Source organism: Oenanthe melanoleuca, chromosome 2 (assembly GCF_029582105.1).
Source record: "Oenanthe melanoleuca isolate GR-GAL-2019-014 chromosome 2, OMel1.0, whole genome shotgun sequence".
Taxonomy (NCBI): domain Eukaryota; kingdom Metazoa; phylum Chordata; class Aves; order Passeriformes; family Muscicapidae; genus Oenanthe; species Oenanthe melanoleuca.
The window spans coordinates 115,952,837-115,973,938 of NC_079335.1; the positions used below are offsets into that span (position 1 = coordinate 115,952,837).

Sequence of the window (21,102 nt, forward strand, 5' to 3'; positions counted from 1 at the left end):
GCGGCGAGCCCCGCTCCGCTGCGCGCCTCTCCGCTTCTCTCCGCGCCGCCGTCGGGGGCCGTCACCCCGGGCCGACCCCGCGGAGCCGCCGCCATCCCCCGCGCCGCCAGCGGGTGGCGCTGGAGGCCGGCGGACGGGCGGGCGGCGGCGGCGGCGGCGCGCACGGGAGGCGCGCCCCGGGCCGCCCGCGCCCTCCCAGCTCCCCCACCAGTGCACGAGTTTACCTCTAGAGGTCATCAGGCAGGATTTACGACTGGACAACAAAAGCACGTGATGTGAAGCCGTACCCCATATTTGGGTGCCTACGTAGGAGGGAACCAAGTACATGTCCCAGTCATTTCCATAATTCATCATAAATTGTGCAAGGGTGCTATAGACGCACAAAACGACCAAGAGCCACAAATCAAGCACACATATCAAAAAACAAATGAGCTCTTATTTTGTAAACTCATTTTGCGGTCGCTATCCAAATGGCCCGGACTACCAGTTACATAATTATGGAGATCACAGCTCGGTGAGCGAGCAATACAGGGACTCCGCCAGCATGCACTCCGGCAGGTACGGATACGGCTACAATGGCATGGACCTCAGCGTCGGGCGCTCTGCTTCCACTCACTTTGGTGCCAATGAGAGACCCCGCAGTTACCCGGCCAACACCACCTCTGCCTCGACAGAGCCCAGGTACAACCAGCCCGCGACGTCTTCCCACTCGCCTCCCCCTGACCCTCTGCCCTGCACCGCCGTGGCCGGTTCGCCTGTCAGCGAGAGTCACCACGGGGTGAAAAACTCCCTCGCCAACTCCACCAGCACTTCGTCCAATTCCAGCAGCAACACGCACATCAGCAGAGACGGGGTTGGCACCTCGTCTGGGACTGAGGAAGACACTCCAGCAAGCAGCGAGCAGGCAAGTGCCCCGACCGACCAAAGCACAGCCCAGCCTTCACAGCCCCAGATCTACCCCTGGATGCGAAAACTGCACATAAGTCATGGTAAAGCAAATACCCTGTTCTTTCTTTATTTCTCTGGAGGAAAAGGAGGATTTAATGTAAACCGGGTGGCTGCGCCGAGCAAGGTCGGGGAGAGGGGGAGAGGAGGGCGTGAGAGCGGGCAGTCTCCGCGCACACCACAACTCTGCTCGCAGGGAAGCACGCTCCCTTCTCTGGGCGAGTCCCCCCCGAAAGGAAAAAAAAAAACCCCTCTCGGCCCCGAAAACACCGCCCGCCTGGCTCCCAGCGCCGGCGGGGGAGTAGAAGGAGCCTTGCCGAAGAGAGATCGGGAGCAGAGGCTGCTCCCGGCTCTCCTCTGAATGGGAGATCTTCCAGTGGGAACGGCGCTGCTGACCCCATTTATTTTGCTTAGACATATTAAAAAGAGAATAGGAAAGGGCGAGGAGGGCAGTTTTCACTGCTGGGAAGCCGTGGGGGAGGGGGGAGGGCTAGTCGCCCCAAACTCGGGGTAGAGGGCTTGAGGGGCGCGGGGGAGAGAAGCAACTTTCAGCCCCGGGTACCTGCCCTGCCCTCGCTGCTGGGAGAGCGGCCGGAGGCTCGCTGCCTCACAGAGCTTTCCCCAGCTCTGCCGTGGGAAAGGGCTGCACGTTTCAGCCTCGCTCTCTCAGCTCTGAAAATACAGCTATCAGCAGAGACAGCCTCCAAATCAGCTTATCTGAGGGAGGCATGGGGGAGAATGAACCTTATTAAAAACAAAATTTAAAATTAGAAGAAAGAAATTGAAAAAAAAATTAAATAAAAAAAAAAATCGAATCGCAAATCCAAGCGAAAACTTACCGAGACTACCAAATCCCCCTCCCCCAAGCCTTTCCTAAGAGGGGCTGGAGGGGGAAACTTGTTGAGCGTTTATCCAAACCAGAAACAAAACCAAGCAGGACTGAGAATAACGGTCCTGGTCGCTGGTAGCTGCAATAAGACACGAAGGCTCCGAGAGGCTGCTGAGAATCTAAATCATGTACTTTTCTCTTCCAGACAACATAGGGGGACCAGAAGGGAAAAGGGCTCGGACTGCTTACACCCGCTATCAGACCTTGGAGCTCGAAAAGGAATTTCACTTCAATAGATACCTGACCCGCAGAAGAAGGATTGAAATAGCACATGCTCTTTGCCTCTCAGAGAGACAAATAAAGATCTGGTTCCAAAACAGGAGAATGAAATGGAAAAAGGATAATAAGCTGAAAAGTATGAGCATGGCAGCTGCAGGAGGGGCATTCCGTCCCTAAGCGTTTGATCAATTAAAAGTACTGAGCAGTATTAGCTGACCCTGCGTCGTCTCATGTCAGTACTAAGTTGACTTTCTAAAACTTCCTTGTGTTACTTCTGTGAAGAAACCCTGTTCTTGTCGCCCTTATTCATCTTTTAATCATGAGCCTGTTTATTACCATTCTCTCGCGTGTATAAGTAGATCTGCTTTTATCGTACATTTCTTTGTCTTGAATGGCTTTGTCTTGAAAAAAATAATAGATGTTTTAACTTATTTATATGAAGCGAGCTGTGTTACTTGAAGTAACTGTTAAAACAAAACAAAACTAAACAAAAAAGAACAAAAAGGGAAAAAAAAGAAGTTAAAAAAAAAAAAAGGAGAGAGAGAAAGGAAACCCTCCCCCGGTTTAGTACAAATGTTATGTGTTGCACTCAACCTGCTTAACTGTGCATGTGTGGTCAAGTGTTAATGTCTGTATAGCTCCAAGCTGTTAAAAATATTTTTATTCAAACTACCTATATAATTCCTGTGTAATTAATGCTGTTGTAGAGGTGAAATGATGAAATCAACTGAACTTGTCCTACGTGTAGTGAATAGTGAATCTGTGACGAAAACTGTGATTCCAAGCAGTATGTCCTTGCTGTGCCTTTGTATATGACTCTTTGCACGAACTCTTAGAAGTGGCTCTTATTAAGCGCAGCTTCTGTGATGTATGTTTTTTGTGAACAAAGTTACAAATATAGTCAAAGTCTGGCTGTTTGAGCAAACTGTGATCAGCTTTTTTTTTATTATTATTATAATTATTTGTTTTTAAAAAAAAAAAACCTGACTGGAAATCAACAAAAAAATAAACTTTCTATTGTAAAGTTTTTGTGATCTGATTTGTGCAAAGCAAGAAGTTGTGCTTCCTGATTTGCCTCTGAAAAAGAAAAAAAAAAAAATAGCCCTTGCAGAGTTTGTTATAATATTTTACCTGGCTCCTACTGCACGTTGCATATGGCGGGTGCTGCATTTGTCCGCTACCAGTATTTTTAATTGAAAGTTTGACCATAAGTTCTTCCTTACTTGTTTCTCGCTAGGTGGAAAGCTGCATCGCAGGACCACAATCAACACCCTTTGTGTCTGAATCAACTGTTAACTGTCTGCTGATGGTTATAATTAAAAAAAAAAAAAAAATCACCACCAAAAAAAAAACCCACCAAAAAAAACCCACAACCCAAACCCCAAAACATGTGCTTTGTTAAGAGACGCTGGGAACTCCAGGGTGTGTTTGCATCGCTCTAGAATTTCTCCTGTGGTTTCATTAAGTATATTTTAGGACAGCCATGTCCAAGCCCTCTGCGTCTATTAGTAGCCCTCTCTAGCCACATTCCCACTCTTTACAGATTTTTGGTTTTCTTCGCTACAATTAGTTTGCTATAAACGCAATGTTACTTACCCCATCAGAGCTTGAATGGTTAACTCTTCTGAGCTTCTAAGAGCAACTAAAGATTTGCACATTTACTGACTGGTTACATTGATGCCTTCCCTTAAAAGTTATAAAACAGTAAACTTTATAAGCCCCAGTTCCGGCTATATGACATTTGGGTGCCAAATGAATAGGGTTTTGTCTATGAATTAGATCGTAAAATCATCCATAGCACAGACAGATAGGCTCACTGGCTATAAAAAGTCACGTGGTGCCATTAAAGTAAGTTTTATGGTTTTGGGGAGTTGACATCCAACATTATATACCACATAACATATAATCTCACTGACGCTGGACTTCATTTGACTCTTTTGCAGGCTACGTGTGCCTCCTGGCCATTCAAATTGTCAGGTTTAGGGACAGAAGTATCCAAACCACAAGTTCTCAGTACTATGTGAAAAATGGCTCCTTGCAAGTCAAAGGTAAGTTTTGTGCACAAGTTCCTTAAAGTTTATTTGTACAGTGGGGAAGCCGAGGCTCCTGCTCGCTCTCGCTGCCTCTCGCCTCTCTCTTTCTTTCTCTTTCTCTTTCCCTTCCTCTCCGCCTGGAGGTTTTCAGGACGGTCCCACCGAGCCCGAGAGGCAGGATCAAGCACTAATGATCCAGGTTGCGCTGCAAATACCTCCCCCCCACCCCTTCACTCGCAGCAGCTAGCTCTCTATTTTAACGATCAAATCAAAGTAAACCACAATAAGCGACTTTGGCAGAGATGGATTTTGGGGCCTAGCTTTAATCACTTTGACTACCGCAGAAGATAATTACTTCCTTTGCTCCAATAGACTCTCCAAGTTTGGAGAGGTTTTGTTTAGCAAAGAGTAGTTACTGCAGGCGATTAAAAAAAGGGGGGAAACTAAATAGATTGGGCTTGATATTATCTGGGCAGTATCTTATGTAGGCATGATCGAGTTGGAGGCGTGATGATATGGCAATAATCTTTGGATTGGTGAAATATGCTGCACATCAGAGCCAGTATTAAAATGGCACAGACTGTACTGGAGTGTTTAGATACATATTTTCTGCATTGGGCTGTGCAGAAAGCCTTAGCCATGTGTATTTGTGCATCTGCGAGCGAGTAGTGTGCTTTGGGGGTGCGTTTGTAGCATTGCTATAACTTTTTCCTGGTTCTATACGTAATGGCATAAATAGAAATATATTTAAATCATATGCACGTGTGCCTGCATGTACAAATGAGTTTGTAGGTCTGTCTAAAGCCATGCAGATACATATGTGTGTTTAATATTGGTGTATTCATGTACACAAAGGGTGTGTACGTGTGTACACATACATATATTCCTGTGACTTCCTTTTTTTTTTTTTTTTTTTTTTTTTTAAAGTGAACCAATTGACTGTAACTTGTAGCATTAATACAAGAGACTACAGGTCATTAGAGTGCTGCAAATTATGAAATACGGGCTTGGTTTATTGAAGATTGTAAATATCCCCCTAGCTCTGCTCTCTTCCTTTCTGCCTTATATTGCTGGCTGCCATTGTGGGGTAGGCCCCAGCTGCGTGTTTACTTCAACATTCTTTTTATTTAAGTGGACTGTTCTCACTAGAGTGTGATTACTCAGCAATAAACTTTATGGCCGGATTTAACTTCAGTCTTTGAATTTCCAGGACTTGAATGAAAGGGTGAAAGGAACTCTATCTTTCTCTGGGTAACATTAAGGCCTGATCCTTATCCTCAGAGCTGTTACTTTGGCGAGTGATCTCGGGGGGGTATAAACAGACTAGTCAGGGACTAGGGTAGAATTTTGAGAATTGCCTATTATCTATCTATCTTTCTATCTGTCTGTCTATCTATCTATCTATCTATCTATCTATCTATCTATCTATCTGTCTCTCCAAACCAGCTGTGAGTATCGCCTTCTCTGCGCAGGTTTGGATTAACATTGATTCGGCAGATTGCATTGTTTTCCTTTATGTGTCATAAAGTCGGGTTTGCAAAAGAACTGAGTGGTTTGATGTGAGAAATGGTCTTTGTTTTATTTCGCTAGTGCTGTGCCATTTGAATGTTGTGGTTTAGGCTGGTTTGGCTACTGTGAGCAAAAATGGGAGAAAGGCGCAGTGTTTTAGGAGGGTAAGGTTGTTGTGTACCTCTGCAAGGTCTGCATATTGCTGACTGATTCCTATTTTTAATTTATTCATCTTTAATTTTAAAGAAATGGTAGTGTCTAAGGTGGGTTCATCCCAAAGAGCTCAAATGTTTTTTGAAAACATCTAATATTTAAAGTCCACCCTTGTGGAAGATAGAGTCTGATGCCTTTGTGTCTGTCGATCCTTCCTGTCAGCACTAAACAAACATATCTGCATATATTTAATATTAAAAAAATGAGGAAGTCTTTAAAAGAGCATCCAAACGCACATTTGAAAATAATTTCCTTATAAACAGCTGGAGATTTTATAATACTCTAGTTGACACGTTTTCGTCAATAGGAATATCAGAAAGTTGAATATAATAGGCGTGTATTATATTATACTATATGCCATAAAATTTTATCGTTTGAGGCAAGGCATGTAAACCCTTAAAAGTTTGGTCTTCGTTTATATACGGGTTCTTTTCCAAGGAAAACCATTTGCTTGTAGACAGGAATAATACTAGACACAAACAGCTCATGATTACTCAGTATTTAACAACTTGCACAATTTGAATTAACTGGCCAATATACGCACAGACACCCGTTCGACTAATATTTTAGGATCCTGGATATCATCCTGAACTGTAATTTTTCATTGCCTAGAGTGAAAAGATTTGCTACTATGTATTTTCCACATTTTTGAATGTGGCTTCTGGACCATATCCCACATTAAAACCATTTATAGAGGTTCGAGAACTACAGAAAAGAAAAATATCTCTAAGTCCAGAAGCATATAAACCCGCCTGTACTGCGAGAAACACTAGCAACAAAAGAAAGTTAGCTAGTAATGACAACTTCATGTTTCTGGCCCTGCCCTGTCCTAAGCATCACAGTTGAAACCATTCAAACCCAGAAATGCATTAAGATTTCCTAATACGCTTTGAAATTTGAAATTCAAACGAGCCCAGACTGCGGAATTCTGAGAAAATAGTCCCAGGTCCGAATTGTTTTCCGAGGGAAAATGTCATGGGAAATTATCGCTGGGAATCAGGAGAGAGGTTTTATCTGCACACTTTAGTTTTTCTGATGCGTTTGGGGGATTAATAAGTGCGAATTTTTCTATCTTAGGAATGGCAGGTTGTGTTCTGCGATTTGAAATACAATTTTCCAAATCCTTTGAAAGAAATACATGCGTGTAGTGCCTCATGTCTAAGTGTAAAACCAATTAAAGATTAGGCAGCCCTCTTAATGTGTGGAACTGGTGACTTTGAGAGACATAACTTTCTCTAAACCAGAAGTATAACAATCCAACGGAAAGTCATCCGTAAATTACAGCTCTGCAGCCTTGTCTAAACCATGCAAACGCCCTAATTTCAGAACATTACAGGGAAATTATTATCCTGCCATTTCCTTACGTTTAGAAAGTGTGTATCTGTGGAAGGGTGACAATAGAGGAGTTTGCAATTTGCTGCATGGGAAATTGAATGGAACTGTTAATGAGGGGGGGATCAGGAGGTTTCTATTTCAAACCCTGAATACGGGAGCAATGCCTTTTTCCTACCCGCAAACACAGATTTAACGCATTTAATGCAGACACGAGTAAACCTCCTGACCAAGTTAAGATGTCGTTGGCTTTCTTAGTCCTTTCTCTTTCTTCCCTCAAAATGTCCTCGGTTTGAGGCTGAGGTTACTAGCTAGAGCGGGAAACCACAGTTCCCACAGTCGTCTGGTCACCTTTGAAAATATTATCCCTTTCAAATTAAAGCATCTTCACTAATGTCTCTCTGTAAGGCGAATACTCACGGACCACCCCAGTCACATGTTCCTGTAGCTACGCGCACAAACAATTTCAAATCTGACACAGAGAGCGTGTAAAATTTGCATGGATTTTGCCTTATAACACGCAAAAGGAATCTTTTCTATATCCCCTCCCCCCAAAAAATGTCTTTTCAATAATAATATTTGCTATGAAGGTTATTGGGTAATTATTGCAATTTTGTGGAACAGTCCTTGCTTGAGGTGAAGTCTGTCTCCGGATAATAAATGGCAGCCCGTGCAGTTCACTGCCAGGTTAAGTAAATGCAGAAAAGATAAATCTGCACACCCTAGGAATCACCAGCAGAGCTCGCTTTAGACCAAGTTCACAGTCAACTCGTTTGCCTAGACAAGGCTTCGCAAACAATTAGACTTGTTTCTTTATGTTTAAATCAAGGAGAAATGACTAAAACCCTTCAGCAGAGAGCTGCAGCTTTTCCCCCAACGCTCGTCGCTCCATTCCTTCCAACCTCACGCCCAGAACTTACCCAGCATTTCACCTGCAATTGTAACCATATAGCGCCTTTGAGTAACAGGCTTCCCTCCAACGCTGCCGAAAGGCTGTGCAAACTGATCTAACAGCATTTTACAAAGCTGCGAGATTAAGGAAAAGAAAAAAAAAAATTAAAAATGCAAACGTATCCGATTTCTCAGCAGCAAGAAGAAAATAAATAAATAAATAAATAAATAAAAAGCTCCCTTAGAAAAGTGGGGGAAACAGGAGAAGTATTGAAACAAACAGTGCGAGTCTCTTGCTCCTAAAAGAAGCTGCATAGCTTTTGTATATCTTTGTGGTTAAGGGCGTTACAACTGCAGGTCAAAAAGTTGAGGGTCAAAAGTTTACGTTTTGCACCACTCTTAGTCATTCGCCCAGACAGAGTTTGATGTCAATGTTATAGCCGAGATCTTGACTATCAGCACAAAAGATAAAATAGCTTTGAGTTACGTGTGTATCACAGTATGGACTCCAGGTGAACCCTACTGGCTGAATGACCTCAATTACCAAGGAAAGGATAGAAAATTCCTCTTTTCAAGACTAATACACGTTGTATTTCATCTTGAATTATCAGCCACATTTGTGTCTGAATATCTCGGGCTCTGCCGCGGCAGGTAAACACGCGTGTTACCCCCACAGAAGCCACAGATGTTGCCTCCTCCAAAAGTCAGGTAGCAAAATGCCTAACCCTTGTTTATTATATAATAACCTGCTCTAAAAGGTTTAATGTTAAGCCTTCTCACTTTGCAAAATGGCAGGAAGATAAGATAGGAGCGAAGCTATTAACGCGTGTATCGATCCTAGCCGCGTCTTTGTTTTTGCTCTCATTTCTGTAGCGACCGCTAAACTGTGCTTAAACAGGACATGCCGGAGATAATACGGACTATATGTTTGGTCCGAAGGAGCTCGTTTAAAATGCGGAGCGGTGGAGCTGTGTTGCGATACCCATGGAAAATATTACGGAGAATCTGGCGCCCTGCGCCTCTCCGTGATTTGGAGGGTTCTCACAGCCTTCTGGAATTACCCGGGGCGGCAGTTCCCAGCGAAATTGAGAGTAGGACGCTTTGTTTCTCCTCTTGCCACCCACCCCTCTTCACCCTTCCAAGAAAAAGTTTAGTGGAATTTCTTAGAGCAGAGAGATTCCCACATTGCTGGGATTTTTTTTTTTTTTTTTTTCCCAGTGCTGCCTCTTAGTAAAAGCTTTAGCTCCTTGGTTAGACATGTCTGCAGGGAGAACTAGCCAATATTGCTCAAGCAACTTCATTTTGGAGGACACCATCGCAGACGGGATTCAGCTTGAAATTTTAAGGCTGAGGGGTCTGTGGAAGAGGGAAAGGATGTTCCCAAATAACCATAATCAGATCTGAAAGGTGTGGAGGGGTGGGGACAGTGCGACAAGGAAATCCGAGAAAGAGCGCACCTCATCCCCACGCACGCATTGCTGCCTTTCCACCCCCAAGGCAGCAGCCTACACCGGCCTCTGTGTAACTGGTACGCGTGAATTATTTGCCAGAGACACAGCTGGATCGTGGCAGGCGAGCGCTGTATCTTGGGAACAAGTACGCGAGAGGTTAGATATCAGATTAGCCAAAGTGATTATCGGAGATTGTGCCTAAAGTACCTGCTGAAGCCTGGAAAGTGTGTAATGCAAGTGTTTGCTCGGCGTGTAGACGCTGTTCACAAGTTGTTGCTGCTGCTCACTTGTAGCGAGCCCTGGCATTAGGGAGCCTGCCCGCTCTGGAGATAGTATATAACCTTTCACATCCAGACTATTTATTTGGTGTAAGAGCGAAGCCTGATAACAAGCTAAAAACCGTAGCCAAATATCTATTTTGTTAGAGAATAGCAGGCGGATTGTTTCCAAGAATAACAATGCGTCTTTGATATACCCAGAATGAAAGCTGTTACTATAATCGGCTTACTCAAGAGTAGGTGACAGAAATCCATTTACTTCCTCACTAAAACAATTAGTGGTCCGGATTCCATATTTTAAATCTGGTTTAGAATAAAAATATAAATGAAAATAATTTCTAAGAAGTTAAAACCGCGTCTTACATAAATATTGAATCATTATAATTATTGTTTAAATTGTTTCACCCTTCAAAAAAAAAAAAAAAAAAAAAAAAAAAAAAAAAAAAAAAAAAGAAGAAAAAGAAGAAAAAAAGGCAACAGGCTAGAACAGAACAGTTAATAATTTGAGAGGGACTCTTTCTGTCCTTTCACTCCCTGCATTCAGCACGCTGCTCTCTGGCGTGGAAGGTCTGCTCAAAAGACCATTCATTTAAAATCCGGGCACAAATCACATTTTACGTCTGTTTATTTAAGCGCACCAGGACAGAGTGAGCAAACCCCGCCAACTATGCTGTTGTTAAGAGGAGACTCAGTGCCAGGGAAACCACCGCTTTTACCAAATGCTGAACTTGGGGCAAAAATGCCAATATTGCCCCGGCAGCGCCCATCGGGAAGGACGCTCTCATCCGCGGAGGCAGGAGCAGCCTTGGGGCTGCATCTTTCCCAGGAACAAAGAAAGGAATACAGTCGATACATTCCATAACGTTTACATTTTCCCTCGATTTTTTTCTTATTTTTCCCTTAGAAGTAGTGACCTGGGCAAAGCACCCTGCTATCTAAAAGACACTGTTATAGACCTTTTAGAAAAACTAAGTCCAAGGCCGAGGTGAACTTCAGGTCACCGCGTCTAACAAATATGAAAATGTCGCCTGGTGAAGGGCACGCCTTGTTATTTAACAAAGACTGTCAATGTGTAAGATTAATAAGAAACAAAATGCACACGGTGTCACTTTTCGGTCACTTTGAAACTTGGGACAGCCTCGCATTCAAGAGGGGAAAGCTGGGACTAAATATATTCAAAATGGTTCAAATCAAAGTCAAGCCAGGCTGCTAGTGCGATTCTTCCTCCTCCTACCGCTCTCGGTGGAGGATACCCGGCACGGCGAGAGGTTGACTTGAATTATTATTATTATTATTATTATTATTATTATTATTATTATTATTACTACACTACTACTATTATTATTGTTGTTGTTATTGTTCTTTTCTCTTTCGTGGTAATTACGCTTTAGCTGCATATGTGGAGGGTAACAGGAATGCTTGTCTGTTTCACAAGAAAAAGAGGGATCCCCTTTCCCCCCTCTTTCGGTATGTATTGAGTTGCCTCTTCTTGGTGCATGAAAATTTACTCTCTCCCTCTCAACTTAATTCCAGTGCTGTCCCCATCCCATTCTCGGCCAGCCTCGGCCAGAAAACTCTCGCTTCTTTATTAATTGATTGAAGTCTCCCTCTCCAGTGAAATCGAGCCTTTAGTCCTTATGGAAAAATAAGGGAGCTGGCCTATTTTATCCTATCTTTCTCTTTCTTTGAGGATTTAGGGTGATGGTACAAGTTTGTTAAAGGGAAGTACTGGGGGAAAAAAGGGTTTGAGATTGTTTATTACAGCCATAAATCTTGCAGTAAAATGTCGAAATGGCCGTGTGCAAGATAACACTTGGTGGTCTTGGCTGGGTTCTTGTTTATGATAACAAAACCAGAAAGACACGGAACAGGCCTTTTGGAGGTCCTGCCTCAGCACATCTTCGCAGACTAAGGGAACCACACGAAAAAGCCAGACTTGGAGCTGAGCAGCTCAGGTCACCTTGCAGATTTACACTCGTATACAAAATTGAGTCCTCCTCTCTGTAAGCAAGCGCCAGAGCCCTACTGTAGAAAGGGGCACGGTGAAACTTTGAGATCTAATCACAGTAAATAATACGAAGCAGAGCCCGGTCAACTCTCCCAATGTAGTGCTGATCTTACAAACCGAGACAACACTTTTCGTTGTGTTTTACTGTGGCGTGGGAACACGGCAGCCCGCTGTAGTGCTCCGGCCATAGTGCCTCAGGACTTATACCGAGGATAATATTTACGAAACCCCAGTGTAATTCATCTGGTGCTAGCCGGCAGGTATTTGTATGTATGCGTCTCTGTGTGTGCATGTATCTCTTTATACCGGGAAAATGCTATCGTGGTGGACTTCGGCAATCTTTCAGTTTTTACAGCCATGCAGATGGGAGCTAGTTTTTTCTTTTAGGAAATAGGTTGCTGTTGTTTTGTTGTTGTTGTTTTGAGTATAAATAAAACAATGTCCTCTTTTCTGTCAAATGTGTGCTGTTGAACAGTTGCGGCTGTCTCTGTGTGTAACCGCGTGTGTGTAACCGCATTTCCTCTCCACGCAGAGTAAATAGAGAAACTTATCTATTACCCCAGTTAGAGTTCCATAGATGTGCTGTTGGAAATGAGTAAGTAAATGTGTTTTAACTCTCTTTACAAATTAGACATTCGATAGTAGGAGGAAATGAGTGATTGTTTAGATAAGTACCCCAGTATACCCAAGTGCTGGCAATGTTCTAACATATTACAAGCCGCATGCAATGTGCGTGCCTATGTGTCTGTGGATAAAATATAAATCGATACAATGTGTGTCTTGTTAGATAGAATATATATTCAAACAGAATTTTATTGCATGTATCCATTATGTATTAAACTGCAAAAGACAATAATCTGAATTTAAACCAGAATAACTGTTAATGTAATATCTTTAGGAGGGCAAGATCTAAACTGTATCGTATTTACGCTTGATAGATTAGAAGTTTTTTCCCATACCAGCAGATGAGAATTAGCCACTCAACAATTATATTCTCTAAGGGTGTGGTAAATATTTCTATGTGTTTATATTCTTTCCTGTACAGATTAAAAAAATAATCTGTAAAAGTTCGCGCCTGTTCCAAATGTGGCAGACTAGATGATGTTCAATAAGTATTTTCTTTCCCCTTAGAATAAGACCGTAATTAGTTTAACCATCAAATTTCAATTACCTAAGGTCAGGGCGGTTGCCTCGTTTCCCCCTGAGCTGCAAATACCGTTAACAGTCTCAGTTTTAGTAACGTAGAAGTGCCCGGCTGCCCTCTCCCTCCTACACCAGGATTTGCGAGCTGCTTCTGCGAAGGCGCTTGAGATTTTTTTATGGAGGTGAAAATTAAGAAATAAACCCGAGACGAGGCGCACCAAACCAATGGACTTAAATTCGTAGTTCAGAAAGCTCTCCTTTGCGGGGAGGGATGCTCACAATGAGCCCTGTAATCGCCGGTAGGAAGTGTTTGATACCATCGTGTCCGTCTTCCCCCATCCCTTTCCCTCTGCTCCCCGTTATTCTCAGGCTCGCTCTATGCCTCACAGCCCGCAAGCCCCTCGGGGACTCTCCTCGGCCTCCCCGCGACCTTCGTTCTAACTTTGGCGTCTATTCCTCCAACCAGCTCAGCTTCAAAGGGGCAAAAGGCTGTCCCTGGAGCCCGCGGCCGCCCGCGGTCCGCAGCGGCGGGGCCCAGGGGACAGACCCTGGAGGGCGGCCGGTGGCCTGTGCCCGACAGCCGCTGCCTCCCTCTGCCTGAGCGCAGCCCCGGCGTTTGGAGATGGGCTTGTTTAAAAGGATTGTGCAACGCCTTGTGCAATGCTTGCCTCCCTCCGGATCGCGCAGCTGGGCTGCGCTCCGCTTCCTCGCCCCGCTTCCTACACTCTCCCACGGGAGAACGAGGACACAAAAAGTGCTGGGGCGGGCGGGGTGGGTGGGAGACTGTCAAAGCCGGATTAGTTTTATCTCGCTTGACACCGCGACTGCTGGACGCGGCCCGGGCCGGCGGGCGGGAGGAGCCGGGGATGCTGCTGAGGAGCGGACGCGGGGCGCTCCCTGGCCAGGCAGCCGCCGCCCGTGGGGGAGGCGCGGTCCCCGCGGAAGGTCCGCGGGCGCGGAGCTGCCCTGCGGCCGCTCGTCCCTCTTCCATTTCCTGATCCGGGGTCCGCGGCCCCGCGCGGTAATTGGCGCTGGCGGTCAGGTGGTGGCGGGGCGGCGGGGGGTGCGGGTGTGTGTGTGCGCGGGTGTGTGTTTGTGTGTGTTGTAGGCGCTCCAGGGGTGGGAAGAGAGGAAGGGAGGGGAGTGCAGCGGGGAAGGGGGGGGAAGGGCTGGAGGCCCAAACTTTGGCAGCGGCAGCACTTGACAGCAGCGGGAGGGGGAGAGGGAGGGAAGGGAGGGAAGGGGGGGGGGGGGAAGGGGAGGGGCCTCGCCGAGCCCAGAAAAACGACAACGCGAGAAAAATTAGTATTTTTGCACTTCACAAATTAATGACCATGAGTTCGTTTTTGATAAACTCCAACTACATCGAGCCCAAATTCCCTCCCTGCGAAGAATACACGCAGCACAGCGGCAGCGCCGGCAGCTCCGCCAGCTACCACCCGCACCACTCGCACCCGCACGCCCCGCCGCCGCCGCCGCCGCCGCACCTGCACGCCGCGCACCCGGGCCCGGCGCTGCCCGAGTACTTCCCGAGGCCGCGCCGGGAACCGGGCTACCAGGCTCCCGCGGCGCCGCCGGGGCCGCCGGGGCCGCCTCCCGAGGCTCTCTACCCCGCGCAGGCACCGTCCTACCCCCAGGCGCCCTACAGCTACAGCAGCGCCGGCAGCGCCGCCCCGGGCCCCGAGCAGCCGCCCCCGGGCGCCTCGCCGCCGCCGCCCGCCAAGGGCCACCCCGGCCCGCCCCAGCCCCTGCTCCCAGGCCATGCCCTGCAGCGCCGCTGCGAAGCGGCCCCGGCCGCCGGGGCCGGCACCGGGCCCGCCTGCTCGCTGCTGCCCGACAAGAGCCTGCCCGGGTTGAAGGGGAAAGAGCCGGTGGTCTACCCCTGGATGAAGAAGATCCATGTGAGCACGGGTGAGTTGCCCTTGCCAGGCTGAGGTGGGGATGCGCCTGTAGAGGAGGGAAGGGGGGAGGGTGCTCCCGGGACCGGGATGGGTCGTTGCGTGTGTGGCTTTTTTTTTTTTCCCCTCCTTCTCCCTCCGCGTTTCCTAATACGAGAAAAAAAAAAGGAAGAAAAAAAAAGAAAAAAAAGGAAGAAAAAAAAAAGAAAAAAAAGAAAAAAAAGAAAAAAAAGAAAAAAAAGTGAGAAACCTTTTGTATCCGGGGTCCTTTATCAAAAGATTTACGAGACGCCAAACTGTTAGGGCAGTAATTATAGCCCCCATAAATTTAATTGCCCTGCAGTGGCTCTGGGCCATGTGTCTTTGAAGCTTTTCTTCTAACCCAAATGCCCATCACCATTTTTTATTGCTCCTCGATTGTCCCCACTGTCGATAGGCTGGGAAACAATTTTTCTTGCCGTTTACGTATCTTATGTGAACCCAGTGTCAAGTTATTATATAATGATTATGTTCCATCCCTTCCCTTCTCCTTCTTTCCGCGTGTGTATGTGTGTGCCTGTTGTGCACGTTTCAGTCAACCCCAATTACAACGGAGGGGAGCCCAAGAGGTCTCGCACTGCCTACACCAGACAGCAGGTCCTGGAGCTGGAGAAGGAGTTTCACTTCAACCGCTACCTGACCAGAAGGCGACGCATCGAGATCGCGCACACCCTCTGCCTCTCCGAGCGCCAGGTCAAAATCTGGTTCCAGAACAGGCGCATGAAGTGGAAGAAAGACCATAAACTGCCTAACACAAAGATGCGTTCCTCAAACCAGTCCACACTGAGCCAGCAGTCCAAAGCACAGACACAGGGCCATCCCCATCCGCTCGATGGGGCTACACCCAACGCAGCTGCGCTATAAATACGGTTTTTGCTTTGAGTCTTTTTGGTCCTTTTTTGTTTGGTTGGCTTTTTTGTTGTTGTTGTTGTTGTTGTCGTTTTTTAAATATATATATATATTTACCTATCTATTGGGGTTTTCGGGCTGCCTCGAGGCGGAGGCTGGCCTTTTGGACCAAACTGTGTAAAACAAAACAGGAGCAGAAAAGGAAGACGAGACGTGTCCAAGAACGGGCACATGTTTAAACCAAAACCCGGACGATTGTCTACATTGTATATAGATAATGGTTCCATGCCCATCATTTTTTTCTATTTATGGAAACGCTCTCTTGCCCTCGGTGTAACAGAGGGCTGGATGCTGTCATGGACGAATTCTCTGTACCTAAGACGGACTCTTTTTTTTTTCCCTTTTTCAATTTTTTTTTTTTTTTTTTTTTTTTTTTTTTTTTTTTTTAGGGAACACGTGAAAATAAAAAAAAAAACCAAAAAAACAAAAAAAAACAAAAAAACATTTAAAACAAAGCAAAGAGCTCGTGAGACACTTGTGTAAGGCATTGACTTGAATAGCCCTGTTTTCTGGTGTGTTCATGGATTTCTCTGTGCATGCTTGTGTGTGTGATGGTGCACAGACACGTATACACACACAGACCAACACGGGAGGGAGAGCGAGCACGTCTACAAGAGGTTAAAGACTTATGAAAAAGTCCCCTTACGCTGTCTAAAGGAAAATGTTTTATGTATCAAAGGTAACTTAACTGGTTTTAAGTGTAGTCCCCTCAGTAGTTGTGATCTATTAGTTTTTCTCCACATTCCCTATTGCATTTATTTAAAGAAATATTGCTATAAAGGCTGTTGCTGTCTTCATATTTGGCACCGTCTAAATAGTTTGGGTCCATGTACAATTTGTGGATTTTTGGTGTAATGTATAACAGTGCCAAATGCTAGTAATAAAGATTATTCTGTACAAAAGAATTAAACGCTTGAAACACAAGTCCACTACGTGCTGTTTCATCCACCTTGTGCTTGGCTGGTGTTGGCATCAGGAATGGAAAACAACAGTTTAATGCATTGTTTTGACTTGGATTCATCTTGTCAATAAGGTGATGGTTATTTTAAATGTGGTGAAAAACCTCCTTCTTTCCTGGCTGGGAAAAATTGCGTTGCAGGACGAGGAAAGGTCTTGCTCCATTGTATAGGTGAGTGGTGCTCTCTTTAGCTGACTTAGACAGAATGAGTCTGACTCCACCGCTGGCCGTGCGACAGTTTTCAGCTGCCTGACAAGAGAAACTGTGCTTCTTCTGGGAGCCAATAAGCTCCCAAGCCGTGATAACATTTTAAATCTTTAGCCAGTCGTGGTTTATTCATTTATTTTCGCCTGATTATGATTTCTTAGCTGGCTAGCACTGTGTAAGGGGAATACATGAACGGTAACCTAAAGTTTCTTTTTAAGCTGCCTCTTCTGTTTCTATTTCCTTTTTGTTTGTTTGTTTGTTTGTTTATTTGTTTTTATTTTAAGACCATTTCGAAATATGTTGAGAAAGGCTTGGTAGATACATGAATTTGGATACAACTCATGAGGCTTCTTTGACCAACATTGTCGCAACTACTGTGGCAAAATGGGATTCAACTGGTTCCAGCTCAGGCTGTGCATCTTGCTGCTCCTAGGCAGCTAAGGAGTTCAGGCAAAGCAGAGCTGCTAACGGAGAGCCCTGCTTGGGGCTTCCACAACATGGTGTAGAACCGAGCTGGGTAGGAAAAGTCTTGGAAAAGAGCTCAAGTGGTAGTAAATCTTCCAGGGAAGACCTGAAGGCCAATACTCATTTATTTACTCACCCAAATACATACAAGATGGATTCTTGGAATCAGTGCTTCTCTTCACGTGAGGCCGCCAGGACCAGGGGCATCATTGCCCTTGTAGCACCAGGCTCCAAAGGTTGTGTCAGCATCCCTGCCTAGCCATGGAATATGTACTATTCCGGAAAAAAAAATGTAATGTGCCACTGGCAGAACATGTTCAGCATCAGGGAGGTGGCAGTTGTAAACACCCTCAGCAAATACGGCTGTCCCCATACCTGACCAAAGAGCAGGCCTGAAAAGCACACTTTTGCTCACATATTGCTATTTAATAAATCCTGAGTCGCCAGTTGTCTCCTTAAAATGGGCCAAAAAAAAAAAAAAAAAAAAAAAAAAAAAAAAAAAAGCTATATGTGAGGTAACTACTATTCGTAAATGTGTAACTCTTCATTTGGTTTATTGCTTGAGAATCCCTTAATGTATTTAGAGCCAAAATTAGCACAACTGAGCAAAATTCCAGCTGAAACGTATTAACTGGCAGTGCAAGATTTCTTTAGTGTGCAGCCTGTGCCTATAAACCTGGTTTGCTCCCATTGTAAAGAGAAATGAAATCACGCTGCAAATAGCAATTTTAGCGAGAATCATTAATCACCTCCTACAATAAATACTTCTTTGTAATTCAACAGCGGTTCTGAAAGGCATTCTCTCGGAAAAGTCTGTGAAGACGCAAAGGATTTTCCTGGGGGAAAAAAAAAAGTGGTCATGTGTAAAGACACAGCATCTTGGCTGTCTGCTAAAAAAATGTACATTCTCTTGCTGGAGATTGAACTGCGGACTGCAAAATACCCCATGGCAGATTATCATCGTTTAAGGTAAATTCTCCTTCCCTCTCTTCCCCTTCTGCCTGTCTTGGGATCAGAATGCTGCTCCTGGGCTGGGAGCCCTCTGCTCCCCGTCCAATACCTCCCATCTTTACAATAACTTTGAAAATTACATCGTCCTGTTTAAATTCTCGCATTGTGCTCCCTTTGCTAAGGCAACCAGGAGTTCACCGAGAGGACAAATTTTCTATCCCATTAATTGTTTTTTTTAGAGGAGCAGACTGACCCCTCAAACCCTTGACCTTTAAAGACAGTATTCTTTTTAATCCGGCACTTGGACCTAAATGTCTCTTCCCCCCTCCCTCTCTTTCGCTCTCCCGGTGTCTCTCACACACGGATTTATCTGCTCTGGCCACAAAGGCGAGCACAGCTCAAAACGCTGGAAGTGGAAGTGTGTCAATATTTCAAAGAAAGACCAAATCACCTCGGAGTCAATTTGCTGTCAGCAGGGAACGCCACTAGGTTAACCCCGGCACCCACCTCCCCTCCACCCACCACGAAAAATACTTCTCTTCCACGATCCCCCTCCTCGTTTCTCCTGCGAGCTCTTGCTATACCTGGTGTTTCATTACAGGAGGAGCTGAACTGTGACAAGCGCCTTGTGGTATTTAATAACCAGGGCCATCCTGCACCGGGGGATTACGCAATGCTAGGGTTTTTTTTTTTTTTTTTTAATTTTATTTTTTTTTTCCCCAGGCTGCTTGCAATCCCAGTTCTTCTTGTCCTATGTTTGTAAACGAGGAAGGGGTGGGGGGAGCCCTCATACAGTGGAACTCCAGCTGTCCCCGGCCCCCCCGCCTCGGGTCGGGGCCGTACTCGGGCAGCCCGGGCTCGCCCTCCGTTCCCGCACCTCCCGAGCCGGGCGGGCGGCGCGGCCGCGGGACCCCGCCCGTCACGGCCCGAGGAGGCGGAGGCTCTGGGGCTCGGGCCGGTCCGCAGCCTCCCGGCCAGGCCGGGCCGAGCTGGGTGGGACCCCGGGGTGTCGCTCCAGGGCTGTCCCCTCCTGCGCGGGCCCCAAGCCCGGCCCACGCGGGTCCCGCTGGGGCCGGGGCTCTCCCCGCGCGGGCAGGGAAGCTCCGCGGCCGCCTCCCTCCGGCCCCGGGCAGCCCTGCTGGCTCCGCCCGGGCCCGCGGACAGGCAGCACTCACCCGTGGAAGATGGCCCGGGCAGTGCCGCCCTGATGCTGTCCCGTCCCCCTGCCAGCAGCGCAGAGCCCCCTCCCCGCTGCAGACAATGACGGTCTGCGTTCAACCGATTCATTTGGAGTGGACGGTGCAAAGCTGACCCAGCTCGCCGCGCAGAACCGGGCAAACCCGTGTAAATAATGCCCCAGAGCTCTCCCCGGAAACTGAGGAGCTGTCAAAGGCAGTAGAGATTAGGGGACCCAAGTACGAGCATTCCTGCGCTAGCAGATAAAGGTGTTGCGTCTGTTCTAGGGCAGATATTGAAATTTTAATCTTTAGGGTCACGTGACTCATTAAATAATTAATGCAGCTAGTCAGGAATGGATCTGTGGCCGTCAGTCCTCACTAGGAGTGATTCTCTCAGAAGTGAAACTCAACTCCTTATTACTAGAGTTTGTTTTTCTTTCTTTCTTTCTTTAAATTTTTTTTTTTCTTTAAAATACCCCCACCTGATTTATCTTGAAAGATTCTAAACTTCTTAAGCAAGCAATAGGGTCTGTGTTGGTAAGTAGGTAGTGTGTATTTCTAGCTTGATGACTTTAATTGTTTGTGCTTGCTTTGTCTGCTGAGAATTTGCTTAACAAGTTTAATATTTAGAAATGTTAAATCTTTGTTTTAGTTGCCTTGTGGTCACATTATGGCTTTTGGTGATTAAGTGTTACGGAGGCAAACACACTTGATAATGTTCTAATTCACACTGTGGAAGGCTGGGTGCCACAGTGCAGGAGGACCTGCTTTGTTCAATTTTCCTGGCGTTAATAAATCACCGTCTCTTAATACATGGCCAAAAAAGCAATGGAAAGGCAGTGAGCATTGCAAAGGAAAAGTCATGGGCGAATTTCTCTATGACTCATTAGTCTGAACGATTTATGTACCAACTTAGAGTGCTGCAATGAATATTAGAGTTTGGGATAACAACAAATTAAAAAAAAAAGGAAAAGTCATAGTTTTTGTAAAGTGCTTTATTGCTACTTAGCAACTCTTTCAAGAAAGAGCATACTTTAAAGGACCGTGGCAGTGTAAAATATGGTAGCGTGACCTAATAGCTCCAAAATAAATAACAGAAAGTCGCTGGCACCACTTTCAGATACACGCTCCATATTTAACGCGAGTGGGACAACCCAGTCACGACACGCTTGATCGATGATTATTGCTGTTTATAACATGATTATTGATTAGAGATCAAAACGGCTAAAGTACGACTTTGAGGCTAAAGTGCCAGGGGGTTCCCCCTGTGCTGAAGCCGAGTGGAAGGAAAGGTAGAGTTAAGGATAACCCCAGGAAGCAGCGCCCGGGCTCTGTGATTGCAGTTCGAACTTTCCATTTTCTTTTGTGTTTGCCAGTAGATTTTAGCAGTCAGCGCTCGCAAATTTATGAGACAGCAATAAACAGTTTAGTAGGCTATTATTGCATGATTTTATGTAGACTGGAGTTCAACACCAAATTTAAAATTATTAGCGTAATTATGGAACTACTAAATTACCAAAGCAAAGTATCTGCTCGAAAAGTTCTCCCAAGACAGACTTAATATTTCCAGGGCTTAGATAACACCC

General features: G+C 45.8%; 3 protein-coding genes across 7 annotated transcripts in view; all 3 read left to right on the top strand.

The window, feature by feature from the left end:
* Positions 1–21,102, top strand: part of HOXA3 (homeobox A3) — a 45,920-nt gene that overhangs the window by 8,681 nt on the left and 16,137 nt on the right. For 2 of the 5 annotated variants that reach the window (XM_056485868.1, XM_056485867.1), the window contains exons 1-2: positions 3,186–4,101; positions 18,171–18,356. Coding sequence is in view for 2 of the 5 variants with exons in the window: in XM_056485873.1 (XP_056341848.1) it covers positions 3,997–4,101 (105 nt within the window). In the remaining 3 variants the exon portion in view is untranslated. Of the gene's footprint in view, positions 1–3,185; positions 4,102–18,170; positions 18,357–21,102 lie in introns of those variants that run through there. The other 3 variants (XR_008839967.1, XM_056485873.1, XM_056485872.1) reach the window with 2 other exon arrangements.
* HOXA5 (homeobox A5) lies at positions 116–3,092 on the top strand. The gene is made up of 2 exons (XM_056485876.1): positions 116–989; positions 1,980–3,092. The coding sequence occupies exons 1-2, from the start codon at positions 428–430 to the stop codon at positions 2,228–2,230; spliced, it is 813 nt and encodes a 270-aa protein (XP_056341851.1). The 5' UTR covers positions 116–427; the 3' UTR covers positions 2,231–3,092.
* HOXA4 (homeobox A4) lies at positions 14,165–16,681 on the top strand. The gene is made up of 2 exons (XM_056485875.1): positions 14,165–14,822; positions 15,384–16,681. The coding sequence occupies exons 1-2, from the start codon at positions 14,240–14,242 to the stop codon at positions 15,710–15,712; spliced, it is 912 nt and encodes a 303-aa protein (XP_056341850.1). The 5' UTR covers positions 14,165–14,239; the 3' UTR covers positions 15,713–16,681.

Coding starts and splice junctions, on each gene's coding strand:
- HOXA5 (XM_056485876.1), top strand. CDS start 428: ATGAGCTCTTATTTTGTAAACTCATTTTGCGGTCGCTATCCAAATGGC. Junction 990..1,979: donor AAAACTGCACATAAGTCATG/GTAAAGCAAATA, acceptor TTTCTCTTCCAG/ACAACATAGGGGGACCAGAA.
- HOXA4 (XM_056485875.1), top strand. CDS start 14,240: ATGACCATGAGTTCGTTTTTGATAAACTCCAACTACATCGAGCCCAAA. Junction 14,823..15,383: donor GAAGATCCATGTGAGCACGG/GTGAGTTGCCCT, acceptor TGCACGTTTCAG/TCAACCCCAATTACAACGGA.